At 46.0% G+C, this 11,697-nt stretch overlaps 1 protein-coding gene across 1 annotated transcript; it reads left to right on the top strand.

The window, feature by feature from the left end:
* The first annotated feature begins 453 nt into the window (after nt 1–453).
* Nucleotides 454–10,526, top strand: SACK1A (scaffolding CK1 anchoring protein A). The gene is made up of 4 exons (XM_015856176.3): nt 454–1,201; nt 3,949–4,116; nt 5,313–5,437; nt 8,368–10,526. The coding sequence occupies exons 1-4, from the start codon at nt 629–631 to the stop codon at nt 8,912–8,914; spliced, it is 1,413 nt and encodes a 470-aa protein (XP_015711662.2). The 5' UTR covers nt 454–628; the 3' UTR covers nt 8,915–10,526.
* The last annotated feature ends 1,171 nt before the right edge of the window (nt 10,527–11,697 follow it).

Raw genomic sequence — 11,697 nt, 5'->3', positions numbered from 1 at the left:
GGACAGCGTAGTCACAAAGCTTTAAAGAAATAAGTGAGTGAATCGTCCATGGTAATAGCAACATACTGTGAACGGGGCACAGTGACGAATTTCAGGTTTATTTTTAAGCCTGCCTGGCAGCATGTAGGTACATACAGGAGTCCGTAACACCTTCTGCTGTTCTGAAGCTATGGACGTGGCTGATGTCTTTGTCCCACTTAAAGTTTTCGCTCCATAGCAAATGCTATGGGAAGACAGAGAAGCCTCAAGCTGTTTTGAAGGTTGTGCAACGATACTTGGGAGCCTACCTGCTTTTGCTTGAATACTTTCCTCGCTCGCATTTCACAGGATGCTCGGAGAAGAGAAATACAGCCAAATCAAACAGCCCTGGTAATTGGATGCGAGTCCTTCGGATTCCCTTGGGGTGAGGTGGGTGCCTCGCAGATAAGCAATCTAATCAGCTTTGTACTTGTGTCCCATCTGGAAACAGATTGTTGCTGGAGTGCAACATCACCTGAGTAGTAAGCTTGGGTTGTTTTTGAAGATAATTGTACTGACAGAATCGGGGAGTGTGAATTCGCCAGAGGTAATAAGATCTCTTTGTTTTTATTCAGAGTTAATTCGTTCAGCCGAGGTGATTTTACGCAGGATGCAGACTCCCAACACGACAGGCGATTGCGTCGCCTGCACCACGCATATGCATGGTGCCTACTCTGCAGATCGGCTGCTGAGACACAGAGCCATGAGCCACCCCAGACACATGGGCAAGATAAAGAAGCGGCTGGAGGACATCAAGAACCAGTCCTTAAAGTCAACGAAAGCAGATTTCAGCCATAACGAAAGCATCAGATTGGCCACGGACGCTTTCCTGGATGGTGGGACAGACTCGTATCTCCAGACTTTAAGCAAAGAGGGAGAGGTGGATTTCCTCTCCTCGGTGGAAGCTCAGTACATCAAGGAGAACGCCCGGGAGTCCTATTATGCTCAGGAATCTCCTGCAGACGGGGCAGCCGCGCAAAGGCAGAACGATGGCGGCTCCCTGCCTTCAGGGACGTACTTCCCCACCATTTCTGACAGCAGCGAGCCCGCTCTCCTGCACACATGGATTACAGCAGAAAAGCCTTATTTAAAGGAGAAGTCCACGGCCACCGTGTACTTCCAGACAGAGAAGAACAGCAACATCAGAGACATCATACGCCGGTACATCAACAAGACCACACAGGTATGGAGAGAAAGCTCATGTTCCTTTGCATGTGCCAGGCTGCAGGAGTCATGCACAGCACCATCCTAACATGAATGAGGATTAAGCTGAAGCGAGCTCTGAATAAACAGTGGTTGATGTGAGGGATTGGTGGGAGGTGTGGGTGGACAAAGCTCTTTGAAAAGGGGGCATGCGTGTGCCAGGAGGTGTCCCCCAGGGAATGGACCCATTCAGAAGGTACCCCATCCCCAGTACTTTATCTGTGCCACTAAAACGTCATATAGAGCCTCAGAGCCTCACTCAGAGTGTGGGAGAGGTACAAGGGAAGTCTGATATAGATAAGTGATGAGGACACAGAGAGATTCCTGTCACAGGACAGGTGTCCATGAGTGGAAAATCTGAGGACAAACAGCTGAAGGGGGCAAAAACCATTGGCGGTGTGTTCTGGTGGTGGTGTGACAGCTTAGATCAGTGTTCAGGGGAAAATATTTGGCACTTCAGATCTCTCCTTATTGCTGTCAAGGGATTTTGCCCGTGTAAACTCAGGGTTTTATTGGTAGCCTCAGAGATGAATGGTCAGAAACAAACTCTTTGTGACTGCTGTATTAGAAGGGAAATGCAGGGGCTTCTGAGCCTTCAGCAGCAGCAGTGAAATCCCCAATGGGATGCAAGGCTCAGAGCACTGGGCCGTATCAGTTGCAGGGAGTGACTTCCTTGCTTTATTGCAAAGTACTGGCCACATCCTCAGCCTTAGGTGAGGAGCGAGAGGCCCTGCCCAAGAGCTGGGAACACAGCTGCTCTCCCATGGAAATGGTGCTTTTTGCTTACTTGTTGAAAACGGTGTTTCTAGGGATTGAGATCACACACCCATGGCTTTTAGGTAAGCAAAATATTATTCTGTTCTAAAAACTTTAGTCCCAAATTTCTGCTGGCTGGAGAAAGGCGAGACCTTCAATGAATGATTGGATGTTGTGTTGAGGGACATGCTTTAGTCGGAGCTGTTGGTAATAGGTGAACGGTTGGACTGGATGATCTTTTAGGTCTTTTCCAACCTTGGGGATTCTATGATTCTAACATACATACACCCAGGTGGAAAGGGAGCTTTGTGGGTTCTGCTCTCCAGTGCATCTGTGGAGCCCTCTAGAGTCAGAGCCATTGGAGCTGGAAGGGAATTGTAAGCGTGTGATAAGGGGACACGACGGCTGTGATAGTACTTAAGGTATCCATTAGCAGCATAAATAATAGAATGAGGAATATATTTGTGGATGACATCAAACTGTGGAGAAACAGAGAGCAGAGAGTACTATAATCTGAACAGAGTGCTATAATCAGTTGGACTATGAACGATTGGACTAGTTTGTCTTTGACATCTTTTCCAACCTTAATGATTGTGTGAGTCTATAACCCTGACATCCTTGTGAGGCACAAATTGTAAAGGGAAATTCAGGCAAAAGAAATGAGGAGTATTGCCAGGAAGAGAGAAGAGCCAAGTCAGAAACACACATTGGGAACAACTGGTGAAGAAGCAGCGTGTGAGAGTGGTCTGAAGCTCCGGTGAGGCTGAGTGTGAGACGGCAGTTCTGTGCTGTGTATAAAGGCAAGCACAGTCCAAAGTGTGCTCACAAAGTGTGAACACAAGGTGTTGGACAGCACTGGGCAATTACCTGGAACTGGCAGATGTGAGCTTGGTTTTACAGCACATTTATGGTTCCTTCAACCACACAATGCCTAGAGGCTGTGAATACAAGACTCTGGAGGGTCTTTTATGGGCAGTCCATGCTGCTCCGAGGCTTTTACATGAGTTCCTGCTGTTGGTGACTTTGGAAATGTGGATGTATGTTTAAACTGAAACAATTAGCTCATAAATTATTGTGAAAGTTGGATGTAAAAAGAAATAAACATGGAGCTGTTGTAGTCTGTCAGCCCACTACCAACTGCAGGGAGCGGATTTAAGAACAGGACTGCTCCAGACATAAGTTGTAACAGGGAAAGCGTCATTCAGTACTTGCTAAATGTACGTGACTTACGAAAGCCACTTGGCAAGCGATGTGGCCTCTTATTCTAGCTACATCCTTATTATTCTCCTATTAGTGCTTTAATATCCTTCCTAGTGCTGAAATCTCACCTACAGTTTCCTGGTTCACATCATGTTTGGTGATGAAAAGAACTTAACTGAAGTGCATGACATGTTATGTTGGATTTATATGAACAATAAAACAGTGAAGCAACTTGTCTCATTGATTCAGCGATGCAGGGGAGAAGTAGAATAGATATCTTCCAAAGTTTGCATTTGTTGGAGTTTAAAAGAAAACAAACAACCCAAGGCCCTGGGGACACCTCACTGTCTCCTTCCAGTACTTGAAAGGAGCGTATAAACAGGAGGGGGTATGGCTGTTTACGAGGATGGATAGTGATGGGACAAGGGGGAATGGTTTTAAACTGAGACAGGGGAGGTTTAGGTTAGAGATTAAAAGGAAGTTTTTCACACAGAGGGTGGTGATGCACTGGAACAGGCTGCCCAAGGAGGCTGTGGATGCCCCATCCCTAGAGGCATTCAAGGCCAGGCTGGATGTAGCTCTGGGCAGCCTGGTCTGCTGGTTGGCGACCCTGCACATAGCAGGGGGATTGAAGCTACATGATCACTGTGGGCCTTTTCAACCCAGGCCATTTTATGATTCTATGATTCCATGAAATACCCACCACAGTCCAGGCAGCCACGACTAATGCTTCTAAGCCACATCAACTAATGCTTCTGCTTTTTCCCCTAGGTGCTGGCTATCGTGATGGATGTATTCACAGACACTGAGATCCTTTGTGACCTCCTGGAGGCAGCCAACAAGCGCATGGTGTTTGTCTACCTGCTGCTGGACCATGGCAATATAAATCTCTTTTCAGAGATGTGCGACAAGCTGCAGATTGCTGAGGATCTCTTCAAGGTACTATGGCTCTCAGATTCTTTGGGCTTTGGGTTAGAAGCACAGTTAAGTAAGGTCATTCCTAGCATCCCTAACATGTAATTAAAACAGAGAAGGAGACTTCCAGAGGTACGGTAATATAATTATCCTCTAAAAATGCCTACACTTTTCAATGCATTTTTGAGGAAGTTAAGGCATTTCCATTAGATGTCCATTAGACTGGATGTCCATTAGATATCCATTAGACCCTAAGACAGGTAATCTGGTAGCTGTAGGTAGTGGGAAGCCTGAGCTGCACACAAAACCCTGCACATGAAAATCCTGGGTGACCAGAAAGACTGAACTGGGTTCTCTCAGGTGGGCTGCGAGGGCCGAGTTCTGCTGGCATTGCCTGACTCATTTGACTGCTGCTCTTGATCCTCAGCCTCAGTATTTTAGTTTAATTCCATGGGCGTTTGCATGAAATGTGATAAAATTATGTTGCTAAGGCTTTGCTTTAAGGGTTATACCTCACATTTAGCTGTCTGCTAACTTAGTCCAGCTTCATCTCTGCTGGAGGAAACTGACCTTAAAATTAACCATCCCTGGAGGTGTTTCAAGAGCCATGGAGATGTGGCATTGAGGGACGTGGGTAGTGGGCACGGTGGGGGTAGGCTGACGGTTGGCCTAGGAGCAATTAGTGGTCTTTCCAACCATAGAGATGATTTTATGAATCAATACCATGGGCCAAACACACCTTCACCTCCGTTCACATGTATTTACATTTGATACGACATTGGTGGTTTGTCTGGGCTTCACCAGCCACTCAGTTGCCTGTACTGATTAGAAGAGAAAAGGTTTTGCTCTGCTGTATTATGCCATTGGTGTATCAGGGTAAAACAAGAGGGATCAGATCTAGAGCTGAGATGTCAGCGGAGGTGACAGGCTGTTCTTGGCTATGGACACATCTCTAGTACTCATCTGACTAGGGGGAGCAGCCATACTGTCATAGGTTGCAGCTCCTCTGTGCAAGTTTTCATGTATGCTTATTTGCCCATTGAAAAATTAACCCTGAAAACTTGGCTGGGCTTCCATTTTGCCCAATGGAGTCCATGAAGAAACTGTAACAGGGATGGGGGAAGTGAAGCGTTAAAGGCAGGAGGGAAAAAAGAAGCCTTTTCCTTCCATTTTTAGTTCAAACAAATTCACTGTTCAAATAATTCTTTTTTCTTTCTTAGAATATCTCAGTCCGCAGTGTTACTGGAGAGGTGTATTGTGCCAAATCAGGAAGGAAATTTTCCGGACAAATACAAGAAAAATTTCTTATCTCTGACTGGAGATACGTTCTGTCTGGATCCTACAGGTGAGGTAACACCGCTGCACTTATTTTTCTTTGTCCTTTTTTCTTTTGCAAGTTGTTGTGATGATTTCAGGCACAGGACGTAGTATCTCAACAACTGGGCTTTTAATTAAGGTCCACAATCCTCAGGTCAGGGAATTTCATGAGGTTCTGAGTTTGCATCAAGTAAATAAAGTTCCTAAGCCTCGTGGTTACGTAGATAAGCATCACAAATGACTGAGGTGTATCCTAGAAGCTCAGATACAAAAAGGACAAGAGAAAAAATTACAGATGTGATTACTTAATTAAAAGGATGAGATTGTTTTCCTTAATCCAGGTTTGTGATTTGGAGACTTAATTGCTTTGATAAAACTGTGCCAACAGGAAGATTAACTTATAAGAGCAAAGACAACTGTGAATGTGTGGGGACAGCAAAGGCTGTAAGAGCTCGGCAGTCTCCAGAGGCAGGTGCCCATTCTTTCATTCACTTTCCAAATGAACTGTCAGACAAGGAGTGAACAAACCATGGTGTGGCTTTTTGTTTGATTTATGGGACTCTGTGGCTTAATGTTGTTCAGTTTTCTCATCAGATCTGTACAGAAATGCTAAAACAGAGTTCTGCGGAGAACAGATGTGTGGGAAAAGGGGGACTGAGCAAGACATCTTTGCTGTAGCCAAGAAGGTCCTTTTTGGCTTTTATATCCTATTAAAAAGAGAGAGGAAAAAAGAAAAAGCCTTCAAGCCTGCAGTGCAGTCACTCCTCTCATTCTTTATTGCTGTTGCATGATCTTCTAAATTCAAGAGCCTTGTCAAAGTTATCCTACATTATCCATTATCTCCTATGCAGCAAGCAATCAGAGATAGTGGGGTGGAATGAATCTATGTGCTATTTGACTTCAGTATGCTCAATTTGTGGATTCCCCCAGCTTATAAGTGGCAATCAATACCTGGCAGTGCTGTGGGCTTCTGGCTCTCACTCCATTCATCTGAAAGTTTTGTTATCACCGAATCTTACCCATCAACCTCTGCAGGTGTAAACAGTTGGGAACTATTGGTAATAGGTGAATGGTTGGATTGGATGATCTTTTGGGTCTTTTCCATCCTTGGTGATTCTATGATTCTATGAATCTTAAAAGAGAGTAAAACAGACTCTTCTGCAATGTATTTGTTGGAAAGGAAATTTGAGTAGATCTCAAAACTAACAGAAAAAAGCCTTAAAACAAATACTTTTGAACAAAGGGAAATAATAGCTTCAAGCTCAGGGAGGGTAGATTTAGGCCAGATAGAAGGAGAAGGCTCTGGGGAAACCAGAGAGCAGCCTTCCAGTACCTGAAGGGGGCCTACAGGAAAGCTGGAAAGGGACTTTTTGTAAGGGCAGGTAACAACAGGACAAGGGGAAATGGTTTCAAACTGGAAGAGGAGAGATTGAGACTATATAGTAGGAAGAAAGTCTTTACTGTGAAGGTGGTACAACACTGGAACAGGTTGCCCAGTGAGGCTGTGGATGCCCCCTCCCTGGAAGCATTCAAGGCCAGGCTGGATGGGGCTGTGAGCAACCTGGTCTAGAGGGAGGTTTCCCTGCCTATAGCAGGGGGGTAGAACTACATGATCTTAAAGGTCCCTTCCAACCCAAACCATTCTGTGAATTGCCCAAGTAGTGGTTACTTCACTCCTCCCCTTGTTCCTGAATTAACAGTATAGAAACAACGTGCATCCCAAACCTAACCCTCTTTAAGACTGCCCCAAACCAGCAGATGCAAAGTGTCTGAGGCTGTCAGCCCTTCTGAGTTTCACAGTTTTGTCAAAGCATGACAACAACAGGATGTGAAGCGCACACACCTACAACCAAACCTGGCTCTGTCTGTAATGCTTCTGCAAATCCAGCGTAGCTAATAAAGTCCCACAGGAATAACTGGGACACGGGGTTGTTTTTTTTTTACACTGAGTAACCTGGGTTCAAACCTGGTGCTGCTCTACAGCCTCTGCTGCACAACGTGAGCCCCGCTCAGCTGGGAGTAATTACATTTTGTTTTATTGATGATGCTGTGGCACAAGGCAGCCTGTGCAGCTCAATCAAGCCAGCTTGTGGTTTGGAAAAAGAGCACAAATGTATGTTTGCTGAGTGGATTAGGGCAGTGTGTAAAAGAAAAATCATTTACGGGCCGTGGAGCGTTCTGAGGTGTGTCTCTGGATCCCAGAATAAAAACTGCTGCGGTGTTTATCCTTTACAGCAAAGTAGGTGGTTTAGCATTATTATTATTGTTGTTATTATTATTATTACTAATTTTGTAAAGGCTTTAGAAATACTTTTCATTTCATTCTACCTGTAGTGAAGGAAATGAGCACTTGTCCAACTTGTCAATGCAGGTGTGCTGGTTTGCGTTGTGTGGGGGCGGGAAGCCACAGGAAGGTTGGGTTTCTGTGTGCTCCTCCTGACCAGTGCAGACAGCAGCACAGCACAGTGCAAACAAAGGACGGTTGTTTTTCATTCCTCACGTTGGTTCTGAGTGGGTAAGATTACAAATGGGGGCATGTCATTCTGCAGGCAAGATACAATGTATGTTTTTGCAGACAAGATGTGATGAGACCTTAATTCAAGCACTGCGAGAGGAAGAGTGGCTCCTAATTGGGGTCTAAACTCAGACTGTGGAACAGACACCCAAACATGACTTAAAAAGCATCTGACTTTAAGTGCTGACATGGATGCGGGTCTTGGTTCCCATCACTCCCTCTGGGAGGCTGTAGAACTTTACAGAGTGTTTCTTGAAGGTTTTAGTGGCAGCTGCAATAAAAAGATTTGATCCAAAAGTCAAAGAGAGAGCACTGATGTGAACTGACCTGAAATTCAGCCAGGACACTATCTCCATCCTGTGTTTGGACCATGAGCCCCAGCACCGCCCCAGTGGGGAACTCCCATTCCCAATGGCTAACCCTTACCATATCTCTCCTTCCAGCTTCACGTGGTTATGTGGCCAGGTTCACCGCAACCTCCTCTCCAAGTTCACTGGTCAAGTTGTGGAGCTGTTTGACGAGGAGTTCCGCCACCTCTATGCGCTGTCCAAGCCAGTGAGGGGACCGAAGTCTCCGCCACGCACCATGCCCTTCCTCTTCAGCCAGAGCTGGGCCCTGCCACGCAGCCTTCCTGACAGCGACGAGGGAAGTGCTAACACTCTTTCAGACCCCTTGAGCAGCCTCTCAACTGGAAGCAACCATCAGGCCAAGCAAACCCCAAGAACTCTCATATTCAGCAGCAATTTCAGCCCTCAGTCACCTCTGCATCGAGTTAATTCCTTCCACAGCTTTGTCTCATTCACACCCCCCCCAGCACAGCCGACCATCCAGGCTAACTTCTATCAGCCGCACTACATGGCCGACAGCTCTGCAGCTCTTTATAACAACATGAACATTTACCGACCTGTAAGAGTTAGACAAGAGGAACCAAACAGGACAGGCTTAAGCTCACCTTGGAGATGCCTCCATAAAGGTAACCTGTTTGCATAATCACCACCTTGCTTTGAGTTGCAAGTAAACGTAGTGAGGACCTGTTTAGCAATCGCTCGTACACTGACGAATACAGAAATTCTGCATAATACAAAATAAGGATGATTTCAGGTCTCCTGTTTTGTTTTGGTGCTTATGGATGCTAATTCCCTAATTAAAAAGCCACCTGTTATCACGTAAACACCGGCTGCATCACAATCCCAATAAGAATAAACCTATCAGTGCTGCTCACAGTGCAACACTGCTGCTGCCAAGCACCTGCCCGTGGTACCACTTTCGTGTATCAATAGATTGAGGTGGTTTTCATGTGGCCAGGCACCTGAAAGCAGGCTAAGTCAGTTTCTTACTCTGCACTTCATGCAGTTGCGTAAGGAGCTAATTCAGGAGGGCGAAGGCTGCTATTTACGTGCCAGACTGACATGCTGCTAGCAGCAGCAGTCCACCTTCACTGTCATCACAGCTTAGTCTCGATGTAGGAGGACTCCTTTTAGGCTGACAGGGAAGCACAGTTCCCACCTTTACACTGTCCCTGATGTGGTCTGCTTGAGGTGAGCAGCAGAGATGCCTGTTTGCAGGGTTTCTCTGGACAGGCCTTCAGGCCGTGAACTGGATGGAGACCAACAGCTCAGGGCACAGAGGACATCCTGCAGCCGCCCTACGCTCAGTTTCACTCATTAGCAGCATGGGTGCATTCCAGCACGCTTTGTTCAAAACCTCCAGTCGCACCAGCTCAGAGCAATTTTCCTCATTGCAGAGCAGCTGAGTAGATTCAGACTGGAAAATGAAGCCAAGGAAGGAAGTAAAGTCCTGCTAGCAGCACATCTTTCCAGCACCGGGTTCCAATTCATGTAAAAGTACACGGGTCTTGGAAATCCTCTCAGCGGTCGCTTGACAGAATTTTCAGTTGGAGATGAAGGTGATATAAAGGAGGGCCTTGAATAAAAGGGTGTTGCAGGGGTTCAGCAGCTTCAACCAGAATGCCTGCACACCTGAGAAACATTTGATCAGATGACACGTGAGAACGAAAGAAGCTCCTGTAAGCACAAAGCAACAAGCAGCGAGATAATATGTGAAATATAAAGGATTTCCATCCACGTCCCAAAGTCACTCCATACACTACACTGATGTATCAGCACTTCATTGTTTTTCAGATCTGCTGTCCTCCATCTTTCATCCGGCTCCAACAAAAGCCAGAAACCCAAACACATCTATTCATCTGACACACTTCGCTGGCTTGTCCCCTGTTCTGTAAGGCTGAGGGATTAAACTGCATTCTTATTCCATGGATGATGAAAAGTGCACGTAGCAGCAACATTTTAAACGAGGAGTTTCTCACCCTTGGAAGAGCCACAGCTTTAAAATTATACCAGTAACGTTTCCAGAACACTGCAAAAGGTGAAAGATGGATGCACGCTGCATGTGAACATTTTTACCCGTGGTATCAGATCTTGGAGACCAAAGTAACGCTTAACCCTTGCATATCATTGTAAATGTCTGTACATAACAACATTTTTTGATTCCTTTGGAAGAGGGAAACTTTTCCTATGAGAATTCAATTGAATTGTCTAAATATGACAACGAAATAAGGAAAATAAAAAGACTTTCATTAAAATGCTTTTGAGAATCATTTTGTTGCTTCATCTTCTCTTGTGCACCTTCCTGTCTCGGTTTCCAAAACCATTTCCATAAAGCCAGAGCACAGCTGATAAGGAATTGCATTTTATTCCTTCTGAAACTGACAGGAGCGGGAGGAAACGCGTGTCCCTGCTGCCTTGGTTCAGTCCCTCGATCCTGTTGGGGCCCAGCTGTGGGTGGCATGGAGGGGATTGTGGACTTACCGCCCTCTCACTCTGAAGCCCTCATCTCCCCCATGAAATCCAAACAGGAGCCCCTTCTCATCACTGGGCCCACACAATTTGCCTGCTGAGGTCTCAGGGAGCGCAGCTAATGAGAAGTCAGGCATGCGTTAATAGCACCAATGGAGCGCTGTGAGTTAAGAACCAATTTCAGCCCTGGATCAGGGATACAGCTTGCGTTAATTCAGACGACAGCTGAACCCGAATGTCAAATGAATGGAATTTCAGTTTTGATGGAAAACAATCATGAATTTACCATTTCAGCAAGGAGTTATGCCAAAAATGCTCACAGGCTCCCACAGGTTTGATTGCTCAGTGATGAAGGGAATGAGCACTTATAGGCAGCAGCAGAAAGTACCTGTTGGGAAGGTCAGGGCTGGATGCTGACATCCTTCATCAGCTGGTGGAAACACTGCTACTGCACTGAGAGAGCAGCATGAGCCTTGTTAGTCCCAGCAGTAGCACCTTCCTTCACCTGAGAAGAAGGGAGCAGGATTCCAATGCTCAGCAGCACAACACCTCACATGCTGCTTACACACGCTGATCCTTCCAGGGGCATCAGAACTGAGCTCAGAGGGTCCTGCCCAAGGGCCTGGATCATGAGCGAGCATCAGACTGACAAAGCCCAGCCCTGGTAACAGTTAACAGATTCTTGCAGTTGGCAGCGCTAAATCTGCAATGTAACTGAGTGTGGAGCACCAGTGCAAGTATTAATACCAATAAAATTAATACTGTAAGAGCCAAAACACGAAGAGAGCTGTTGCAGGCAGATGTAGAATTGTGCGGAGCACTGACGTGATGCTGAGTCATTTGGACACAAGATGGAAGCAAATCAAAGCCCCTTTGAGATCAGAGGCAGAAAGCTGGGTTTGGAGGTGGCGTGCTGAAAGTAAGGAGTGGGCCGGAAAAGGAGTGCAAGAAGCCAAG

The sequence above is a fragment of the Coturnix japonica genome, chromosome 2 (genome assembly GCF_054131305.1).
Source record: "Coturnix japonica strain WE chromosome 2, WE-NBRP24, whole genome shotgun sequence".
Classification (NCBI taxonomy): Eukaryota; Metazoa; Chordata; class Aves; order Galliformes; family Phasianidae; genus Coturnix; species Coturnix japonica.
This window is presented reverse-complemented; position numbering and strand designations above follow the sequence as displayed.